Source organism: Gopherus evgoodei, chromosome 1 (genome assembly GCF_007399415.2).
Source record: "Gopherus evgoodei ecotype Sinaloan lineage chromosome 1, rGopEvg1_v1.p, whole genome shotgun sequence".
Classification (NCBI taxonomy): domain Eukaryota; kingdom Metazoa; phylum Chordata; order Testudines; family Testudinidae; genus Gopherus; species Gopherus evgoodei.
In genome coordinates, this window is record NC_044322.1 from 300,333,800 (window position 1) to 300,358,137 (window position 24,338).

A 24,338-nucleotide genomic window follows, 5' to 3' on the forward strand; every position below is an offset into this window, starting at 1 on the left:
TATCATAGCCACTTTGGCAACCTAGGGGATTTGGCACCTTATCGAACTAGAGTAAGCCCTGCTTTTGGATAAGGTAGATATTTATTCCTGAAACAAGTGGGCTAAGAATCTTTAAATGGAGGGTGTGTTTTTTTTTTCCCATTGGGTGAAGCATCCAAAGGATTGATGCTAAGCTAATGAGACTGTCATAGACTCATAAGCCAGAAGGGACCAATATGATCATCCAGTCCGACCTCCTGCACAAGGTAGGCCACAGAACCCTACCCATCCACTTTTATAACAACCCCTAACCCCGGACTGAGTTATTGAAATCCTCAAAATTGGTTTGAAGACCTCAAGCTGCAGAGAATCCACCAGCAAGCAACCCATGCCCCATGCTGCAGGGGAAGGCGAAAAACCTCCAGGGCCCCTGCCAATCCGCCCTGGAGGAAAATTCCTTCCCGACCCCAAATATGGCGATCAGCTAAACCCTGAGCATGTGGGCAAGACTCACCAGCCAGCACCCAAGAAGGAATTCTCTGCAGTAACTCAGTTCCCATCCCATCCAACATCTCCCCGCAGACCATTGAGCAGACTTATCTGGTGATAATCCAAGATCAATTGCCCAAATTAAACTATCCTATCATAACATCCCCTCCATATACTTATCAAGCTTAGTCTTAAAGCCAGATAAGTCTTTTGCCCCCACTACTTCCCTCGGAAGGCTATTCCAGAACTTCACTCCCCTAATGGTTAGAAACCTTAGTCTAATTTCAAATCTAAACTTCCTAATATCCAGTTTGTACCCATTCATCCTCGTGCCTATATTAGTACTAAACTTAAATAATTCCTCTCCCTCCCTAACGTTAACCCCCCTGATATATTTATATAGAACAAGCATATCCCCCCACAGCCTTCTTTTGGCCATAAACAGATAAGAAAAGTTAATAGCACAGAAGTACTTTATATCTCTTTGACTGTAAAGGGTTAACAAGTTCAGTAAGCCTGGCTGTCACCTGACCAGAGGACCAATCAGAGGACAGGATACTTTCAAATCTTGAGGGAGGGAAGTTTTTGTGCTGTGCTGTTAGTTTTGGTTGTTGTTCACTCGGGGGGCTCAGAGGGACCAGATGTGCAACCAGGTTTCTCTCCAATCTCCCTGATACAGGTTCTTATAGATCCAGAATAGTGAGTACGAGATAGATAAAGCGAGTTAGGCTTATGTTTGTTTTCTTTATTAGCAAATGTGTATTTGGTTGGAAGGAGTTCAAATGTGCATTTGGCTGAAAGGAGTTCAAATTGGTATTTTGCTGAAAAGATTTTAATTTGTACTTGTATACTTAGGCTGGGAGAGTATTCCCAGTGTCTATAGCTGAAAGACCCTGTACCTATTCCATTTTAAATTTACAAAGATAATTTTTACTGTTTTTCCTTCTTTAATTAAAAGCTTTTCTTGTTTAAGAACCTGATTGTTTTTTTATTCTGGTGAGACCCCAGGAGCCTGGGTCTAGATCCACCAGGGAATTAGTGGGGAGAAAGGAGGGAAGGGGGAGAGAGAGGTTAATTTCTCTCTGTGTCAGGATTACTTTCTGTCTCAGGAAGAATCTGGGAGGGAGAGAGAGAAGGAGGGGGAAAGGTGCATTTTCCTCTCTGTTTAAGATTCAAGGAGTTTGAATCACAGTGATCTTCTAGAGTAACCCAGGGAGGGGAAGCCTGGGAGAGGCAACGGTGAGGGAAAGGGTTTGCTTTCCTTGTGTTAAGATCCAGAGGGTCTGGGTCTTGGGGGTCCCCGGGCAAGGTTTTGAGGGGACCAGAGTGTACCAGGCACTGGAATTCCTGGTTGGTGGCAGCGCTACAGGTTCTAAGCTGGTAATTAGCTTAGAGGAATTCATGCTGGTACCCTATATTTTGAACGCTAAGGTTCAGTGTGGGGAATTGTACCATGACAGAGACTTTTAAAAATTAACACCCAAAGCTCAATATTAATCAGATGGGTAGACTGTCCTCCTAGTGGAGAAAAGAAAGGCAGAAATAAGCACTTGAACACAGGTTGGAATTTCAAACACCGTCAGAGGAAAAAATGCTTTGAATATCTATAAAGTTTTTGTAGCCACATGCTTGGAATGACTGCATTATGACTGGCAGTCATGTGTGAGTCATGGTTTCTTTCTAAACAAGTGGAAAACACACCCTTTTATTTCATACACTCCCTTATTTGCTTATGCAATGTTACATTTTACTATGTTTTGTGTGATGTTTCAAGCATCACTCCCAATGTCTCCACTTGGAAATATATTAATTACTCTACAGTAATCTGCCCATTGTGGGCAGAGGCTAGTAGCATACACAATGCAGAATAAAGTCACTATTTCGTGATTTGTGAAAACACAGTTTGTGATGCTCATTCTTTCCATGTACCGTTCCAGTAACTCTGTTCCCAACAGTCACTAACACAGATCCAAAGCATTGTGAATCTACTCAGATTCAACAGATTAACAAATATAGAACTATATTTTCTCTTTCACAGGTTCAATAAGAATGGGGAAGATCTGAATAGGAATTTCCCTGATGTTTTCAACAGTAACAATGTCACAATCCAGCCAGAGACTCAAGCAGTGATAAATTGGATACAAAATGAGACATTTGTTCTTTCAGCTAACTTGCATGGTGGAGCACTGGTTGCCAGTTATACATTTGATAACGGTAACCCAGGTAAGCTAATATCTGTGTTTCTTATTTGGGTCCAGTTTTTTCTGCCTGCTTCAGTATGAGCAAAACAAAATGCCTGATGTGTTGAAGAGAAGCACCGGACTTACACAAGCTCACTGATACACTGAAAGTACAGTTTCACTGGATCACACAAACTGATGTGTAGGTTTGGGGGCTTCATATTTTTTATGTAAGACAATATTTTGTGTGTTTTAACATTAACTTGGCTTGTACTGTGGCCATCTCTATTATACAGCTACTGGCTCTTTACAAGGCTATAGCCGATCACGAGATGATGACGTTTTCATACACCTTGCAAAAACCTACTCCTCCAACCATGCCAGCATGTACAAAGGAAATGAATGTGGGAATAAACCAGTCTTTCCATATGGCATTACTAATGGGTATGCTTGGTACCAACTGCAAGGTAAAAATTTCAGTGTTTTCCAATTTTCTCTGATCTCCACTACTTTTATTTGATTCTCCAAAATGTACTTGCTAAAACACACCTTTGCATTCTTTGACAGCGAAAGTTCTGTGACTTGTCCACACAAGTTTTACTCAAGTGAGCTGATTGTTAATTAACTTGAGCTATCCATTGTGTTTGCACATACTAATCTGGCCACTTCAGGACCCAAGCTTTTGTGGATCATTCAGCATGTACCAGTACGTTAGCTAACCCAAGTTAATGGGCCAGCTTCCATTGGCTGGGTCTTCAGCTCCTTCCTGCCCTTAAGCCAGGCTCTTTTACTGCTCCATCAGCCAGCATAGCACTTGTCACAGATCAGGGCAATTGCACCCGTACTCCCCCTCTGTGGTCCAGCAAGGGCATCAGCTCTCTGGCTTCCATCTCCCCTGGCTGTTACCTCTCTTGGGTGCATCTCTCTCTCTTCTGACCAAGTAATCTCCAGGCTGAACAGTTCTCTGACTTAGAATCATAGGGTTGGAAGGGACCTCAGGAGGTCATCTAGTCCATCTCCCTGCTCAAAGCAGGACCAATCCCCAGACAGATTTTTGCCCCAGATCCCTAAATGGCCCCCTCAAGGATTGAACTCACAACCCTGGGTTTAGCAGGCCAATGCTCAAACCACTGAGCTATCCCTCCCATGTTGTTATCAGTAAAAGACAAGCACTCAGAGCAAGCTTCTCTTCAGAGACTAACAGGGATCAGTAACAATTGTAAGTTAACCACCTAGCACTTCCTATTTTATTATTAAGATAAAAGCACTACAGAGAAAACATCAAAAACAATAAAAGAACCTACACACATACTAATTTATTAACTAGAGTTCACCTCAACCCTACCATGAGCTCTGGCAGGAGCAATCCTTCAGAACCCCACCCAAGGGATTTCCTGACGGTTTCAAGTTCATCACAGTTTCAGTCAGAACAAGCACACTCATGACTCGGTTAGGCCAGCCCTTATACAGTTCAGGGATCTTTGATCTGGAGTTTCCGGGAGCAGGTAATTAGCAGACACTTGGTTTCTCTGCCAAGGGCATAAGTTCAAAGGGATGGATTCCAATGGGTCATTTGCATTCCCCTTACTCCCAAGTATTTCCTAGGAAATCCACTTTACATGCATTGTTCCAAAAGGTCCTTTGAAGTTCCTCATATTACATTAATTGCAATTAAATGCAGATTGCATTAATTGTGTCTTCTGGCTAACAAAGTTCCATACAATTCCACAATAGTACATAAAGGTGCATTTTTAATACAGTGGACCAAAGGGTATTATACTTAATGCAGTAAAGTTTATCTTTATGAAATTAAGTTTGTGCAGAACATTGTCAATCTGTCACATCTCTTCAGAGCTCCTCCTTAACCACCTGGCACAGCTATCTGTCTATTGGCAAGCAGCCATGAAGGTTTCCCCTTCCCTTCTGCTGTCAGGCCAGCTTTTCCTCATTCAAATAACACCACAAGTCCATCTCCTTCATTTGCACTTGCTCCATCACCCCCGCCCCTACAATACACAAATTGAGAGGGAAGAGGTTAATTTTTATGCATTAACAGATGCACATACATATATGATGAACTCTGTGCCAAATTCTTATCTGTGCTATGCTTGTGTAAATCAAGTGTAACTCCAGTTATCAGTAGAGTTCATCTGGTGTAGCTGAGATAAAAAAATCTCTCTCCTTTTGTTTAAAAATGAAAGAACCAGTTTCACATTTACATAACACATCTTCATGTCTAACCACTGAAACAAAAACACCCCTATTTATATCCATGTGTAAATAACCAGATATACACACCTGAATAACCACATTCTATGTACTAGAATCATTACGAAAAGTGACACTATACACGTATTTAGTAAACTATTTTCAACTACTCAACTAGTCTTCTCCCAAGCTTGTCAAATGCCAAATCCAGGTTTTTAAAACCAAAGTACTACAGCAGGTGGATAAAAATCATTATATTAAAATATATATAATGGAATTTTATTTAAATTAAATACCTTTTATTTTTAAAAATAAACACACAAAATTAAATTTGAAATTATGACAACCTATGTTTAGTCCAAACTTACTATAACCTATTTAAAGCATTTAAATAAAAAATATATTCAAACCTGTTTACTGCCAAAGTTTTAAAGAAAGTCAAACCACTGAAGTGGTGGAAGCCATTGGCTTAGCACCTGGAACCAGAGATTGTTGTAGTGCTAGTCCAGCAGTAACCTCTTCTGAAGTTGTAGAGAATATTTTCCTCATTTCAGTTTATTCATGTATTTCAGTTCATTAGCTAGTTAATTCAAAGTTAAGAAATCAATTAGGAGTTGAAAAAACATGGAAGCTTATTTTCCTCTTCCAATCTATGAATAAAAATTCAGTGTGAGAGAGTGAGATCTTCTAGTTCTAAAATCTTGAAGGACATAGTGACTAGAAACAATCAGTTCAATTCATGAACTACAGATAATACTTCCTTTGTTTAATAAATCAGTTTTAAATGCAGAACATGCTTTGATAAAAATACATATTTTCCTTTTGTGCCCAGCACGTTTACAGTAAGTTTTATTTAACTAATAAAAACATCTAAATGCTGTTTTTGTGAATTTCTAATTTAATTCCAGTTTCCATCCAAATAATTTGACACACACAAAAAATAAAAATAAATCTAGTAAATAAGATATATCATTTGCCATTTTCTAACATAATAAAATGTGTAAAAACTAAAATGCTGAATAAATGTATTTTAAGCTAAATCATTGCTTAGATAAATATGTGTAAGATAGTGTATCCTCCCTGTTTAAATCAATTCACTTTGGTTCTCAGCATGCCAAAAAACCCCACACCTGAACAATTTTTTTCTTGTAAAAAAAAAAATCACATTTTCCCCACATTCATAATTCAAATGACTAAAAGGATTGTGAGGCACAACTGAGCATGACAAACTTAGTGCCAAAATATAATTTTGTGTCTCCCTTATAGATACAAGTAGTTGAAGAGAGGTTTTGTATCAAAGGGTGCCTTTTTTCAACCATTATTATAGCCTCGTTCTAGTAATTCCACCGCACTTTGGGATGGTTGTTTTTTTAAGTAAGCAGGTTTTCCACGGGGGATCATAAATCTAACTGACTATGGGATTAAAAAACAATTGTACTTCCCAATTTGTGGTAATTTGTCTAACTGAATTGCCCTTGCATCATGGAAATGAAGGAAATGCTTCAAGAAGGCTAGAGTTTAGAAAAAGTTGCAAGTCTTCTAGACCATTTCTAGCTCTTACTCAGTGGCTCTTGCTGTAATAATCAAAGAATTTTTTTTCTCTTAGGTGGGATGCAGGATTACAACTACATCTGGGGACAATGTTTTGAAATTACATTGGAGTTGTCATGCTGTAAATATCCACCAGCAAGTCAACTTCAGGACTTCTGGAATGACAACAAAGCTGCTTTGATTGAATACATTAAACAAGTTCATCTCGGTGGGTAGGCTTTTGTATTTTGAATTTCATCTGCTCAACTTCCAATACAGCTTGTAGGGTCAGCTGCAGTAACAACATGGACATGGACATGTAACAGGCTCTCCAGCAACAGGCTAGAACCAAAAGAACTACTTCTATAAGGGACTTTGCCTTTCAATATAGAATCGGTTTTTTCTTGATTCTTGCTGAATTAAGAGACGGATGTAGCAGAGAGCTGTGTGCGCCATCCTCATTTTAGAAACAATCTTGTGAGCATGATGGTGGCTAAGGGAGGATAGTGAGACAGAGAATGTTGCCCAGAAGCAACTTGGACATCTGGAATATTAGATTGTGAATGCATTCGTTCATAGATGGTTCTGAAGAAAAATGCAAACATTTTTTAAAAAACTGAGTGATGTAGGTGAGCCCCATTTAACCTGAGATTGGGGTTTGAGAAAATAGAGGAAATCTCCAAACTAAGTGGACCCATTTACAGTCAAAGCTGTGTTATCTGGCACTTTACCAAACAGAAAGCTTTAGAAACTGGCATTTCTGAAATCTCCAAGTTCAAATCTTCAGTAGGGATGCCAGGCTCCCTACCTGGCTCTGCGTGGCTCCCCAGAAGCAGCGACATGTCCCTGCTGCTCCTAGGCAGAGGAATGGCTATGGGGTCTCTGTGTGCTGCCCCTGCCTCACCCCGAGCACTGGCTCCGCAGCTCCCATTGGCCAGAAACCATGGCCAATGGGAGCAGCGGAGGTAGTGCCTGCACCCAGAGCCCCCGGGTCGTACCTCCGCCTAGGAGCAGCAAGGACATGTCACCACTTGCAGGGAGCTGCCCAAGGTGAGTGCCGCCGGAATCTGATACCCAAAAACCCCTCCCATGCCCCAACCCCCTGCCCCAAGCCTCACCCACACCCAAACTCTCTCCCAGAGCCCGTGTCCCACAACCTCTCCTGCACCCAAACTCCCTCCCTCCCTCCATTGGTAAGTATAACTCAGTTAACCGGAATTTTTGACTAACCAGCACCCCCGATTCCTCCAACCTGATGGATAACAAAGCTTTTACTGTATCTAGCTTTATTCAAGTTGGATAGATATGGTCACAGTAGTGACACATAGCAGTCAAAGCACATACATCCAGCTTTCACACCTATTGGGGCAGTGAACAATGACTAGCATTGATTAAAATAGAAATCTGTGGAAAGATGCAGCCATTCTAAGAGACATTTATGAAAAAGCTTTTTTAAATGGACTGACAAAACATATCATTTGTGTCAAATGGGAAAAGGGTGGGGCTTACTTTTTGTGGCTTTGCTTCATTCAGGTTCCTGGAGCTATTAAGAGCAGAATTCATCTGCCTTCCTCATGCCTGACAGCCGTCCAGGTTTCAACGTATCAATTAAAACTTCATAAGCCAGTGACCACACAGAGGGCCCATTTTTGCAGCTGTTCTCTGCACAGATCTTCCCATTGATCTCTATAGTGCTCCTATATGCAGAGCAGCTACAAAACTGAAGTCACCTAAAATAGAGACTTGTGTTCAACCAGTCTCTGGGAAGTGGACACCAGTGGGCAGTGTTCAAAACAGGATCCTCTGAGGAGTCAGACAAATATCCTAGCCTCTGCCTCCATCCTCCAGGCTCAGAAGGCAAAAGGAGTTAGAGAGATGCTGGGATCTAAAATCTACAGGAGTCCAGCTCTGATGGAGACATATGCTGAGGGGGAGAGGGGCATACAGCCAATACTGGGCATAAGAGATTGTAATCTGTAGTAGCTAGGTGCAGGGAGAGAACACACACACAGGTGAAGGAGCACGGCTCAACTACTTAGAAAATTAATGGCTTTTCCCACTCCTCTGTGGCTTTACTGAGGTGTCAGAACTAGGAGCCAGTTAGAAGCAGCTGGCAACTAGTATTGCCAAAACTCATTAGTAAGGTTAAGAAGTTGCCATGGTTGTTTTTAGTAAAAGCCGCAGACAGGTCACAAGCAGTAAACAAAAATTCACAGAAGTCCAAGACCCGTCTGTTACTTTTACTAAAAATAATTGGCAGGGGAGAGGCTGATGGGGGATGATGACACCCAAGCCCTGCTGTGAGGGGGGGAAAAGGGGTTCAGCAACTACTGCCACAACGGCAGCTCTGTGTCCCCCGCCACTCACAGCGGCTGGGAGCTCCAGGTTCCCCCACTGTCCAAACCAGCTCAAGGCTCTGGGTCCCCACTGGCTGACAGCTTCAGCTCCTGTACCCCATGGCTGAAGCAGAAAATGTCATCGAGATCTCTGAAAGTCATGGAATCCATGACTTCCGTGACCTCCGTAACAATCTTATCCTTATTCATTAGTCATGCCCCATCTCCTCCCTTCCCCCCCGCCCCAAATCCCAAGATATTAGCTTAAATGCAGTAAGATTTAAAAAAAAATAATTTGGATTCTCTTTCTTTGCCTTCTGGTTTCTAAGCAAGTGGGATGTACTGAGGTCACGTTTTCAAGCTTTTCTCCACAATCCTGTGGGCTACAATCTTACTTTTCATTTAAAAACAAAACAAAACATTAATTTTGAAGCTGTGTCTCTAAGAAAGACGTCATGTATTGCAAGATTTGATAACATTGCAACAGACTTCAGCTTTATGATATTAGCCCTTGAGGAAACTGTCCACCTATGCTCCTCATATGCTCCCTAGTATGAAGGGGAGAGAGAGGAACATTTGCCCTGCTTGCCCAGCAAGGACTGAACATAGGGTGACCAGACAGCAAGCGTGAAAAATCGGGACAGGGGGTGGGGGGTAATAGGCTTCTGTATAAGAAAAAGCCTCAAATATTGAGACTGTCCCTATAAAATCAGGACATCTGGTCACCCTAACTGAGCAGAAGCCTTCGTCACTCAAGGAGTATTGCCTCATGTCACCACAATGGAACCCTCCCAGTCCCTCCCTCAGCCAGGAATAAGACAGAAGTCACTGAACTCACCCTCATTAAACTTCTTTCTAAACCTACGACCTGTGGTTTAGTATGAGTTTTCTGCACAGTGTGGTGCACCTAAAAGTGACGCCCACACTTCAAAGGATGAGGCGATCCTGGGTAATTTACAGTGGGCTGTGTGTGATTAGAGATGGCAGTTTCTATTGGGATGTTCAGTAATTAAAGACAGTTATAGGGTTTCACTTCAGAGAAATGCAGCATGGGGAAGAAGGAATTAGATTTTTTTTTTAAGTGAAATGTAGCAACTCTGCCCCCATGTGGGCAAAGGCTGGCAGTGCTAGAGGGCAGCAACTTTTAAATGGAAGAGGTCAGAAGCGAGCAGTGATTTAACAGAGACCAACCCACAGCGCACACACGAGACATTTCCCTGTGCAACAGTTTGTTTCAAGTTTTCATATACGGGTTAATGCATAGGCATACAGTGCTTAAATAGGAGCCTGCTCATATGGGCCCTGATTCCATATCCTGGAAGGAAAACGTAGGTGCACTTTTCTAGTAAGCATACTTACGTATTTTATAGCATATTATGGAATTAACGTGTTTGTAAAATTTGTTATAAAGAAAACCTGAGGGCAGGGAATGATCAGGATTCACAGGCAGAAATACACCCTACTCTTTAAACTTGTCATAGATCCTTAGAGCCCCAGTCATGGCCCAAGACCCCATTGTGGTAGGCATTGTATAAACACAAAAAACTGTTCCTGCCCCAAAGAGCTTGCACTCTAAGACTATATCTACACTGTGACCTAGGAGTGCAATTTCCTGCTCATGTGCACATACACAGATGAAAGCTAGTGTGAGTATGTGTACACAGGCCCGCTGGGAATCACTCCTCTTGCTCATAGTATAGACGTAGTCTAAGTCATTGTTACTCAACGACCAGCCTATGGACCAGCACCAATCCCTGAGATTGCCCTAATATGGCTTAGGAAGGCAGCAAGTCACTCCCTGGTATCAAAAAGATTGAGAAGCACAGGCCTAAATAATCTTCTCTTTCTGAATAGTTTTTAAAAAAAGTTAGATGCTTACAGATATTTTGCTTTCAAGGAAAAACATAAGCAGTGTAGTAGATGGCCAAAATGGGTTTTCTTCCCTTACATAATTTATCAGTGGCACATGAGGGGAAGCCCACAGGTTTCTACAGTGTCGGAATATTTTATATGCAAGAATACCTTGCAGCAACTAGCAGTCTCAGCATAAGTGCTTATTTTGGATTTGTTATTCTGCCAAAGTTTATATGCAAAATCATATTCCCAAAAAAACGCCATGTAGATGTGCCTTTAGATGCTAATAAAGCGTTGCAGGCTAGGACTTGTAATATCAGTTGGAACTGGAAAAGGTTCAGAAAAGGGCAACAAAAATTATTAGGGGTATGGAACGCCTTCCATAAGAGGAGAGATTAATAAGACTGGGACTTTTCATCTTGGAAAAGAGATGACTAAGGGGGGACATGGTAAAGGGCTATAAAATCATGCCTGGTGTGGAGAAAGTAAATGAGTAAATAACACAAGAACTAGGGGGCACCAAATGAAATTAATAGGGAGCAGGTTTAAAACAAACAAAAGGAAGTATTTCTTCACACAGCGCACAGTCAACCTGTGGAACTCTTTGCCAGAGGATGCCAGACTATAACAGGATTCAAAAAAGAACTAAGATAAATTCATGGAGGATAAGTCCATCAATGGCTACTAGCCAGGATGGGCAGGAATGGTGTCCCTAGCCTCTGTTTGCCAGAAGCTGGGAATGTGCGACACTTGATGATTACCTCTTCTGTTTATTCCCCTTGGGGCACCTGCCCCTGTTGGAAGACAGGATACTGGGCTAGATGGCCCTTTGGTCTGACCCAGTAGGGCTGTTCTTATGTTCTATCCACTGGCCATGCTTTTCATATTAAAGGTGAAAGAGCCTGAAATTTGCCTAATTGAATGCTGCAGCCATTCTTATTATGGTCCCTCAGCTGAGTAAAAGTTTGGATGGCCCTACTTTATACTGTATCTCTGTCTGAAATGGGACTCTACATACATAATTACAATTGGTATAACTGTTCTGGGGACCAGAAGGAGGGAAGAGTCAGACCAGTTGAAAGTCTTTGGGTAAAGAAAAAAGGGAAAAAATGGGCATTACGTCATGGTAGGGGTCTACTATAGAGCACCAAATCAAGATGAGGAGGTATTTCTAGAACAAATAACAGAAATACACAAAACACAAGATGGAGTAGTAATGGGGGACTAACTTCCCAGATATCTGTTGGAAAATTAATACAGCAAACCACAAAATTTACAGTAAGTTCTTGGAATGTATTGGGGACAACTTTTTGTTTCAGAAAGTGGAGGAAGTAACCAGGGGGTAGCCATTTTAGACTGACCAACAGGCAGGAGCAGCGCCAGGGTTTCTGACGCCCTAGGCAGACGGCCATTTCGCCGCCCCCCCGCAGGTCCAGTGGACCTACCGCAGTTATGCCGGCGGACAGTCCGCTGCTGGAAAGGCTCCGGTGGAGCTGCCACAGTGATGCCGGCAGGCGGTCCGCTGGTCTAAAGGCTCCAGTGGACCTGCCACAGGCATGACTGCGGTAGGTCCACCGGACCCGCGTGCCGCCCCCCCTGGCAAAATAGCGCCCCTCCCAAAATTCTGGCGCCCTAGGCCATTTCCTAGGTCGCCTAAATGGTAGCATCAGCCCTGCCAACAGGGAAGAATTGGTTGTAAATCTGAAAAGGGAAGGCCATGGTAAAGTCCCACAGGAAGAAAATCTAAGGGAGAAAGGGGAGTTCAGGACAGCTGGTAGTTTCTCAAGAACACAATATTAAATGCGCAGCTGCAAACTATCCTCATGTGAAGGACAGATAAAATAGTAAGAGGCCAATATGGCTTTATCAGAAGCTCTTTAATGACCTGAAAATCAAAAAGGAATCCTGCAAAAGTGGAGACATGGATGAATTGCTAAAGGATAGTACAACAGAATAGCATAGGTATATAGGGAGAAAATCAGAAAAGCTAAGGTACAAAACGAATTACACCTAGCAAGCAACATAAAAGGCAATAAGAAGAGGTTCTTTAAATACAGTAGGAGCAAGAGAAAGACAAAGGAAAGTGTAGCTCCTCTACTTAGTGAGGAAGGCCTGCTAATAACTGATGACATCAGGAAAGCTGTTTAATGACTGTTATGCTTCATTCAGTCTTCACTAGGAAGGTTAATGGTGAACAGATATTGAACACAATCAGGGCCGCCCAGAGGGCGGGGCAGGCCCCGGGCTCCGCAGGGGCCCCCACAAGAGTTTTTCAGGGCCCCGGGAGCAGGGTCCTTCACTCGCTCCGGGGGGCGGAAAACTCTTGCGGGGCCGGGTCCCAGAGCTTCTTCCGCTCCCGGTCTTCGCCGGCGGGGGGGGTCCTTCCGCTCCAGGGCGGAAGGACCCTCCGCCAGCAAATTACCGCTGAAGCAGGACCCGCCGCCGAAGTGCAGCCCAGTCTTCAGCGGTAATTCGGTGGCAGGGGGCCCTTCCGTTCCAGGACCCGCCACCAAAGTGCCCCAAAGACCCGCGGCGGGAGCCCCCTACCACCGAATTACTGCCAAAGAGCCAGCTGCACTTCGGCGGCGGGTCCCGCTTCGGTGGTAATTTGCTGGTGGGGGACCCCACTGCGGGTCTTCGGGGCACTTCGGCAGTGAGTCCCGGAACAGAAGGGACCCCCGCCGCCGAACAGGGCCGGCTCTAGAAATTTCACCATGCGGGGGGTGCCCTGCCGCTTGCCGGTCCCGCAGCTCCGGTGGACCTCCCACAGGCGTGGCTGCGGAGGGTCCACTGGTCCCGCAGCTCCGGTGGACCTCCCGCAGGCATGCCTGCGGATGCTCCGCTGGAGCCGTGGGACCAGCGGACCCTCTGCAGGCACACCTGCGGGAGGTCCACCGGAGCCGCCCGCCGCTGACGGCCCCAGGCCCCCAGAATCCTCTGGGCAGCCCTGAACAAATTACTATTAACAACATTGGTGGGGGGGAAGGACATGCAAGCCAAAATAGGGAAACACCAGGTTAAAGAATATTTAGATGAATTAGATGTATTCAAATTGGCAGAGCTCAATGAAATTCATCCTAGAGTAATTAAGGACTGAGCTGAAGCAAGTTCAGACCATTAACAATTATTGTTAAGAGCTCATGGAGGACTGGAGAAGGGCAAACATAGTACCTATCTTTAGAAAGGGCAACAAAGAGAACCCAGGAAATTATAGACCAGTCTGCCTAATTTTGATAGTTGGGAAGATATTGGAACAAATTATTAAACTACTTTGTAAGCACCGAGAGGATAACAAGGTTACAAAGTGTGACGTGTCCTATACTAATACTATGTGTACTGCCTTTTCCTGTGTACTGCATCAATATTTCGGTGGTGGGAAGTGGGAGTGTGATTTTTGCTCAGGCTCTCGGAGCAGGTGAAGCTGCCAAGCTGTCCACGCAAATGTAACCTGAGACCCAGGAGCGGAGAGTGACCAGGTGACACCTTTTGCCTGGGAAGCAGGACAAAGACAAGGGGGAGTAATGGGTGGCCGAGGTCCTGGAAGCTGGGCAGCCCGCTTGGGGGACTGGAAAAGGGAAGATCCAGGCCATCTAGTAGGGTGCCACGGGGTGCAGTCCTTGTCAGATACTATTCAATATTGTCATGAATGACGTGGAGAATATGCTTATAAATGTGTCGATGGCTCCAAGCTGAGAGGGGTTGCAAACACTTTGGAGGACAGGATTAGAATTCACAACAACCTTGACAAACTGGAAAATTGCTCTGAAATCAACAAGATTAAAGACAAATGCAAATTACAACACTTAAGAAAAAATGCACAACTACAAAATAGGGAATAACTGACTAGGCAGTTGTATTACTGAAAAAGATCGAGGGGATATGGTGGATCACAAATTGAATATGAGTCAACAATGTGATGCAGCTGCAAAAAGTATTAATATAATTATAGGGGGGTATTAACAGGAGTGTTGTATGTCAGACATGGGCCATAATTGTCCCACTCTACTTGGCACTGGTGAGGCCTCAGTTGGAATAGTGTGTCCAGTTCTGGACACCACAATTTAGGAAAGATGTGGACAAACTGAAGAGAGTCCAGATGAGAGCAACAACAATTATAAAAGGTTTTGAAAACTTGACCTATGAGGGAAGGTTAAAAAAACTTGGGGAAGTTTAGTCTTAAAAAGAGATGACTGAGGGGGGAACATGATAAGGATCTTCAAGTAAGTTAAGGCCTGCTATATGGAGACCAGGGATCAATCCTCTGTGTCCACTGGAGGTAGGCCAGGAAGTAACTGGTTTAATTCACAGCAAGAGAGATTTAGGTTAGATATTAGAAAGTTTTGCCTAATTATAAGGGTAGTTAAGTTCTGGAATAGGCTTCTAAGGGAGGTTGTGACATCCCCATCCCTGAAGGTTTTGGATAAACACCTGTCAGGGATAGTGTAGGTTTACTTAATCCTGCCACAATGCAGGGGGCTGGACTTGGTGACTTCTCGAGGTCCCTTCTAGCCCTGCATTTCTAAGATTCTGAATCGGCTAGGAGTATGATATTTTACTGAAAGAGTTATACCAGTACAACCCCTAGTGTGAATACGTTATAAAGGTGCCTTATGCCTGTATAGCTTTCCTCCACTTGCATATGGGGAATGAGAGGAATGTACCTGCTTACACTTGGAATGAATCTGGTCCTTAGAAAATACACACTCAGCATCAATTATTAATTTTATACACACATTGTCAAATCAGTGCCAGTTACCATACTTTCCTGCTTACATTCCTAATGTCACTGCTAAATTTGGTTCATTTTCTAACTCAGTTTTAAAACTTAATGTCTTCTCTTCTTTAATGGTCATAGCACATTCTCTGCATTCTGAACTGACCTATGTGCCTTTTCTTTGGCACTTTTAACAGACTGACTGCTTCTTGTTACCCTATTGGCAAAATAATCTTTAGAGCTTGCAAGGAGGCAAAATGAATGTCTGAAAGGCTTTATAAACTAGATAAACACTGGTTATACATTTATCTGCATGAGCTTAGCAACAGAGAGTGGTGGGAAGCGACTCATGGCAACCAAATTTTTCAGAAGTGTTCATCTTGAACATCTGTCCCAGATGACAATGTTGAGTTCTTTAGTGGAAGTGTGTGTGTGGTGGTAGATGCAGGGGAGGAGTGGGATGGTTGAGACAGAAGCTGCCTGCATGGGTCCTAAAGCAGAATAAAAGGAAATTGCAATAAATCTAACTCCGAGGTGATCAACATCAAAATTAACCTGTAACTAAGAAGAAAAAAAAAATGTAATATCAAAAGGGAAAACTGAGCCTTTGCTGTATTGGGGCTTTGTTGTTTTTATTGTAACAGATGATGGTAATGTTATTTATTGTTGCAGTAATTTGGAGCAAGAGATACCCATTAGCCTTTTGCCCATGGTCCTTGATTATTGAAAGGTGGTTGATAGGCTAGACTTTACTCATTAATTTTAACAGATAGATATTCTTTTGGAAGACACACATACAATGAAATCTGGATTTAATACAGCTCTGTTTAAACCTTAGAGTAAGATTGCTCAACCTGTGGGTGTCATTGAACAAGATAAGTAAAAAACAAATCACCAATAACATGGGGTTGGGTGAGTGGATCTGAACCCACAACCTTTACACAGTGACAAGGTTGCTACTGAGCCAAAATTATACCTTTTTAATTAAATATATTGACTAAAATAGCAGAAACTGAGCTAAAACATTTTATCAATATTGTCTCAACTAACTGCTGCAGACAAGTCAGTTAACAAAACTGCTCATTCTTGGAAATCTGGTGTGTTAGAAGATTTGGGAAGACTAAAATATAAGTAAATATACAATACTACTCTGCCTTTTTGAAACACTAGTCAAGAAGCAATGTTTGACCACACTAACAGGGTAAATGAATTTTTTTGTTTTGTTTCAAGCTAGGTAAATAAATTCAAGGGCATAAAAGAGATTTAAGCAAGTTTTTCTGTAGAGAACAGCTGCAGCAACATCAGTGTAAATTACGAAATTGTATCTTTAGAGAATGAAATGGAAAAGCTGACACTGCTGCATTTTAACTTGATGGAAGGTAAATGATTAAGAATTCTGTGTCTAGTTTTCGGAGGAAATTAATGAAACAAGCATATGCTGCAATGAATGCCGAAAAAACTGGCTTTTCCAGACCGGAAAGTGAAACCAACAATCACATTTACATACTCTCTCCCTGCCTCATAGGTGTCAAAGGTCAAGTTCTTGACAGGCATGGACAGCCTATACCAAATGTAATAGTTGAAGCCAAAGGAAGGGAACATATCTGTCCTTACAGAACCAATCAACATGGAGAATATTATCTTCTCCTCCTGCCTGGAAGCTATGTGCTTAATGTAAGATGACTACTCTGCTAAGTCTTCATTTCTAAATTATGTTCAGAGAGTTCTTGAAATTGCCAGAGACAGGATCCTATAAAATTAAGGTGCTGGGGTTTGGATTTTTGTTTTGTTTTAATAAAATAAATGTACAGTGTCTACACAGGGCAGGGAGTTCCCCTAATTGCTGAAAACAGCCAGCCATTCTCCTCTTGGTAATATCATCAAATCACTATTCATCAACTTTGCATTTAGCAATACCCATTACTTATTGAAAAGTGAGTAGGTGAGAAGTACAAAAAGCCTCATGTGGACACAGTACAAGGGGAGGGAGAATGGCAAGGACTGGCATGACAGAACAAAATCTCTTTCATTCAGAGGCCTTTTAAATAGTAGTTGCATATTTCTAGGGTGAGCAGGATTAGATTTTTATTGAGTATCAGAGGGGTAGCCGTGTTAGTCTGGATCTGTAAAAGCAGCAAAGAATCCTGTGGCACCTTATAGACATGCATCTGACGAAGTGGGTATTCACTCACGAAAGCTCATGCTCCAAACGTCTGTTAGTCTATAAGGTGCCACAGGATTCTTTGCTAGATTTTTATTGGTTGTCAATAAATGTTGATTTCATCATACACATACAACCCCAACAAAACTATTTCCATTAATGATCATCAAAATTAGAGGCAGAGAAAGAAAAATGTTGCTTAAGAAATTATTAGAGCTTGATTTAAGGATATTTACTTTCTGTGTTTTGACAGGTTGACAATTTGTCAAATCTAAAAAAAAAAAAAAAAGATTAAAAAAAACCATCAATAGTATCCATCAAAAATATTAAAAAATGCAGCTACACCTGCCTATTTCCAATGTTTCCAGTTGAGGCATGGTGCTGCTCTGAAAAGTGACTGTAAAAAAATGGCACCTTCTCATTGTGTATGCAGAGCCATATTTGCACATTTGAATGAGAAAAATCAGTACAGAAAATCCTATTTTCTAAAAGGAATGCAAAGTTGGACAAACTATCAGCATTTTCTAAAGCCTAATATCTAGGCAGTAACATGACAGGCCTTCAGCAGCACCCAACCACTGCAGGTTGATGGCACGGAGGTCACTAGAAGTCATGGATTCCATGACATCCGTGACTAAGTCGTAACCTTACTTATTGCTTCAGTGGATTTTCGCATCAGATGTCTGTTTACAAGTGGCGAGATTTTTTTTTCTACCAACCAGCCCTGTAAACTTATATTGGGGATCTGAAAGTGAAGCTGGATTTTTCCTTCTAATGCATCACCACAACTGATAGGTTTTGCAGGCCAACTGAGACCTCTGACTGCATCACTCAGCTCTTCAAAAGAGTTTCATAGATTTAACTAATTGTAAATTAACAGAAATGTGTATTAAGTTACAAGATAGAATAAAATCCACTGCTCACTCAATCTTAGCTGTGTTGACTCCGCAGAGTTACAAGAGTAAACATATCACTTAAATTAACAGATATGACTCTAAACCTTATGAGGGAACTGACTGAGTAAGAAGCTGCCATTTTTATACAGTCACTTTTCAGAAGAATAGAATCTCATTTTAAAAAAAGAAATAAATACACTTCCCAACCTACAGCCAGCAAAGTGAATGACAGTTGTTGACTCTAGTTGTTTGGCCTATGCAAGGCAGAGACTCCCATCTAACTGTTAATACATGCAACAAACAGCAAGGAGAAATCCTGAGTGATGTCAGAGTTCAATATTTATTATTCCCTGTGGATATTTCCATCCAATATGGACAAACACATTCTGAGTTCTACCCAGCACTTATTCTTGTCCTTAGCATCTTAATCAAACAAAATATTCTTACTTCGGCTCACTCAATGCAGACTTCATTTCTTTTGCTTTGATAATTTGTCTCATCCAATAGTTAATTGTTCATTCATCATTAGCCAATAAACCAGCTAAAGCAAAATTAACTAAATCCCGTTTGTTCTCTGTGAAAAAATTGCCAAGAGATACCTAGTATGTTTTTTCCTCTGTTATCGGCAATGTTATTGCAAATAGACTTAAACTTGTGTAAAATATTTCTCACTCTTCTCATTTAATGTTCATTCTATATCTTTACTTTCACAATCTACCTAACTAATTTATACAGGAGGAGCACAACATCCAATCTCTGCATTAGATGCAAAGAAGCACTCACATAATTTACTTTACACATATTTTGAACTAAAATGACAAGAGCTAACATGTTAAACAAGCTAGTAAGAACATTTTCCTGTTTGTCCTTAGGCTACAGCACCTGGATCTGGATCAATATTAAAGACACTGCTAGTACCAAATGGTCCTGAAAACTTCAGTGCTTTGAAATATGACTTTGTTTTCTCAGAGATCTCCACCCTAGCAGGAGATGCTTCATGCCCTACCAAACCTCTTTATCAGGATTTTGAAAGCATTTCAGCAGCAGTAAAACCTACTTTGCATTTCTTGGCTTTAATGACTGTTTTGTATACAGTTTTCAAATAAAGCCAAGAATGAATTAGGTGAGACTTGAAGACATTATCTCTAGCACATCAATGTACAAATGTGTTTTTTTAAGAGCTAAAAGTTGTATTTGCAAAAGAGTGTTTATTATTGTATAATTGAAACCTAAGATTTTTTTTAACCAAGTTTACCATATTTTTAAAATGTTGGCTGGACAATCAATAAATGTTTTGACTGTTTAAATATACCAGAATAATGCTGAAATCCATCCCCCTTTCACAAGATCAAGCTTGCAGCAGGTTTGTCTTCACAAGTTGAAGGTAGCTCAGGTATCTGTCTGCACCCCAGATATACCAGACCAAGACCTTTGATCTTCACCTGAAAACAGGGTCATCCCCCACACTGTGTAACTCTTCCCATTAATTGCCTTCTGAAGTCCAGGTAAGCTCTTCATTAACACTTGACTCAGTATGCTTATAGACTTCTGTTGTAAGACACACAATGGTCCACCAGGGATATAAGTGTCTCCCACCTCCCTGTCTGGAGAAGTATGACTCAAGGCACACTATCTTTGAGTGACCTGCCTTTGACTACAAGGCCTAGTTAGAATAATTTTCAGCATGGATACATAACCTCTCAGATATTCTCTGTACGGACATCTCACAATCATGATGACCAGTGTGAAACAGGCTTTCAGTAGAGACCTTTCATGATCCCTTTTTGGTAAACCCTGGGGATCCCCGAATCCATATGTGCCTTTCTGTCCTTGGGTCACTATAACCCTATAAAACAAAAACAAAACAAAAACAAATGTCATTTCAAGTTGAAAGCTGATCTAACAGTCCTCCAGGAACCCCACCTCATTGAGCCTGAGGCTTTTTTAGTAATTACCCAGCCAAGTCTAGGCAGGTGTTAATTCAGTTCAATAAAAAAACTGAACCCATAAATCCTATCAACCGATAAAGACATGGAAGGAAGGCTCTTAATTAACAACGCTGGCATCTCCCATGTTACATACACTTTTTTGTTAACTTTTGTTACAACAAAGATGATTCCTCATTTTTCAATCAATTATTTTGAGATTGACTCCTCCCTAGGAAATCTGATTATATCAAAGGACTTCAGCAAAATGTTAGACCTGCTTTTGGACAGATCGAGCAGACTCCACCATTCCTAATCCTCTGTGAGGCAGACCATTATTGCCCAGACGAAAGAATGGGGCTTAAAGGACACGTGGAGGAGGCAGAATCCTAGAGGTAGAAACCTTTTTCTCACCCTTGCATTCTCTATAATCACAGAGTGAATTCTTTTTGGTATCAGGTGGCTTTGTATTTCATTAACAGTGAAATAACACCTATTATGATCTTTGATCATGCACCTGTGGTGTTGCTACTCATCTCCTGAAATATAGGCGCTACTGGAAGATGAAGGTTAAACTCCTCTTTATTATTAGAGACACAATTTAAAAAAAAAAACTGTGTGGAAAAGAAACACAATTTTTCTTTGAGACCAATGACAACCATTTGATCTCCTAAGCAATCTCACTGGACACTTTCAAGGCATACTTAAGGGGAAGAATAATATCCTACTTCTCTCATAAAGAGAGAGCTAAGCAGGGTGAGCTGGTGAATGTAATGTAAAGGCTCAAGCAGGCTGATTCTCCCTCTTCTGATAAACTCCAAGATGACCCATCTCAGATATGAAATTAATAGGTTAACCTTGGCTCAGGCTGAATTTGCTTTGTTTAGAGAGAGAGAGACATACTAGGAATTTAGCAACAAAACTGAGAAACTAATTCAGTGAGAGTTAACATCCTCTCAGTTCACTCGTCAGAGGCAGATACTCACCAATCAAAAAAGTATTAATGAACAATTCTCTAAATTCTACCAATGCTCATATTTAAATGAAAATTCCCCTAACGCTTAATTACTTGAGGAATACACCAAAAAAAAACCCTGCAACTCCCCCAGCTAACAGAAGAACAAAAAAATTTTGCTCGATTCCCCTTTACAAACTTCTGAGTGCATAGCTGTCCTGTGCAACATGAAATTGGGTAAGGCCCCAGCCTCGAAGGCTTTCCTGGTGAATTTTATGCCCAGTTCAAAGACACTCTGACTTCCAGACTGGCCAAAGTATACACTGAGGCTTTTTGGTAGAGGCACTCTGCTCTCTTCAATGAATGAAGCCCTAATCTCTGTCAGTTTTAAGCCTGACAAAGATGCCTATGAACATGCTAACTATTTACTAATATCCATAATCAACTGATATTAAAATATTGTCTAGAATCCTAGTTGGATGATTAGAAAAAGTAATGAGCATAATACACCTGGACCAGGTGGGTTTTATACAAGAGACACAAGGGTCAGAAAACACTCAACTTAATGTGCTGTCCTACTATCAAAATGCCTTAAAACTGATGGCTGTTCTGTTGGTGGATGTGGAAAAAGCCTTCAATAGAGCAAATTGGAGGTATTTTTTCCTCATCCTATAAAAATATGGACTTCGTCCCTCTTTCATTTCCTAGGTTAGACTTCCATGCTCCAATCCCAGGTTGCAACCAATAACTACATTTCCCCTTTTCAGTCTCTAGTCCCTCAGTAATAGAGAGGGTTGTCCCTGTCTCCTCTCCTATTTGATTTCGCCTTGGAGCTGCATGCAATACAAATCAGAGCACGGTAGGGGATCCAAGGTATTAGACATAGGGTCCTAATAGACAAAAATATGATGATATACTTTTATTCATCACCAGGGCACAAAATTAATTGGCACAAGTTGGAAGCTGTCAGTATCTCTCAGAAAGTGCATAATGTCACCCTCTTAGACAAAACTTTTCGCTGGCAACAGGAGGAAATCAGCCAGTGGTTTAGGAGTCTGCTTTTCTAGTAATATAAAAGAGAGAGTCAAAATTAATTTTGATCTTCTTACCACACCAGTAGTTTTGGATGTACATAGATGGCAGGCCCTCCCTCCCTCTATTCCTTTGGAGTAGAGTTTCATATATTAAAGATGAATGTCCTCCTAATGCTTCTATTTATGCTTAGCTCCTTGTCAGTTTATAATTACCCTTCTGGTATTTTTTTTTTCAGAATTAACATTTTAAGATCTTCTTGCGGGGTGTGGGCAACAAGCCCAGAATATCCTTTGAGGAAAAACTGCAACTGCCTATCAAATCAGGCTTTGAGTCTACCCAACTTTAGGCTTTACTATATTAGCCTGAATCTTGAGACAAATGGCATAATGATTGGCCGTTCAATGCTCAGGCTCTCCAGGCTGGCTGAACATGTAGGAAGGAACTGTAGCCCCACCACCGCTAGAATAAATTCTAAAATCAGACTTGTACAATTTTCCGAAGAAGAAATCGGTCACAATTCTGACATCTTGGAAAGCTTGGTATCTGGTTGTGCCTCAGTTTAAATATCATTCCTTATTACATTCAGAGACTTCAGTTTGGAGTCATTCAAAAATTTTAATTGCATGTAGACGCACTCTGTGGCCTGATTGAATTTAAAAAAAAAAAAAAATTTTTTTGAGCATTAATCACATAATTGAAAATGATTCCTTCATGCTCCTTCCTTGTCTTAGGAAGAAATTCCAACTGGACCCAAAGAAGGAATGGCAATAATTTCATGCTCTGCAACACCAATTTGGTTCAGATGGCTTTGCAGCCCCAGAATCCTTAACTTTGGAGCTTCCTGAAAAAGTTACACTGTCTACTTAAGTCATTGTCTAGTCTGTATTCCAAACTATCAGGCAAACTGGCAATCAGCACGGACAACGTTAGAAAGAAATGAGAAGATGAGTGATTAGTTTCCCTTATCAACATTGAGTGGAATCCGATTTCTTCCACTATACAACCCCAAATCTAGCAAGCAGTGTTAAGATAGGTCCAATAGAAAATTCCTTGGAGAATGCACTAGATTCCATATAGACTTTTCAAGTCCAGAGTACCCAGGTTTGACAAATGCTGGTTGCAATGCAGCAGGTACTCAACTTACACCATATGCTTTGGGATTGTCCTGCGAGCTGTCTTTTCTGGACAAAGGTAAATATATGGACCAATTTCTTTCTGTCCACCAATGTGGAACTGCAGACTGGCCATACCATCCTAACCAATCCACCTTGGAAACTGAAGGCCTTTGAAAGAGTATGGTTGAGTAGAACTTGATCACATCTAGTTCTACAATGGTGGTAGTCCCAAGTGCACCCACCTAGGGGCTGCCGGGACAGGCCAGCTGCTTTGGGAAGCCATGCGAAGCTGTCAGCCACCTCTCCTCCCCAGCACTAGTGGGGTCCTGGGTTGTGCACTGCCACCGCCCTCTCCCAGCACCAATGGGGGTTTCAGGCTGCCCCCCCACCCACAGTACCTGCGGCACCCTGGGCCACCTCCCACCCCAGAGCATCCAAGTGGGTGTGCAGTACAGGTCATGGGTCATGAATTTTAGTTTATTGCTTGTGACCTGTCCATGACTTTTACTAAGAATACCCTTGATTAAAACATAGCTTTACTTAGAAATAATAACATTAGGCTTTATTTTCTTCTTCATATAAATATATCTGTTAGACAATTGTGAAGAGGTCAGCAACACTTCAGGGATGTTCCCTGAGCGCAGAAGTTTGACCTTGAGTCTTAACATATGCAATAATTCAGTCTTTTGGCTGAACAAGTTGCCCCTTCAAAGGGTAAATCTTCAACAGTGACCTGTACCTACACACGGAACCCTGAAAAGTGAAGCCAGGATTCTTGTTGCCATCAGTCTAGAGGCTGCATTGGCCATGTCTACTACAGCCTGGAGATGATCTGGCCACCAGCCTACCTTCTTCAGTAAGGGCCTGGAAGTGTGTCTTCCCGTGGAAGCGTGTCTCAAAAATCTGAAAACTTGGAATAGTTGACAAAATTCTACTTTGCCAGTAATGCTTGATAATTGAC

The 24,338-nt window shown here is 41.7% G+C and overlaps 1 protein-coding gene across 1 annotated transcript in view; it reads left to right on the forward strand.

The window, feature by feature from the left end:
* The window catches only part of CPM (carboxypeptidase M), a 92,200-nt gene extending 72,734 nt beyond the window's left edge, over window positions 1-19,466 (forward strand). The window contains exons 7-11 of the mRNA XM_030549477.1: window positions 2,507-2,691; window positions 2,945-3,115; window positions 6,463-6,615; window positions 16,816-16,964; window positions 19,220-19,466. Of these exons, the coding sequence (XP_030405337.1) occupies window positions 2,507-2,691; window positions 2,945-3,115; window positions 6,463-6,615; window positions 16,816-16,964; window positions 19,220-19,453 (892 nt within the window). The 3' untranslated portion in view covers window positions 19,454-19,466. The remainder of the gene's footprint in view (window positions 1-2,506; window positions 2,692-2,944; window positions 3,116-6,462; window positions 6,616-16,815; window positions 16,965-19,219) is intronic.
* Window positions 19,467-24,338: the final 4,872 nt, after the last annotated feature.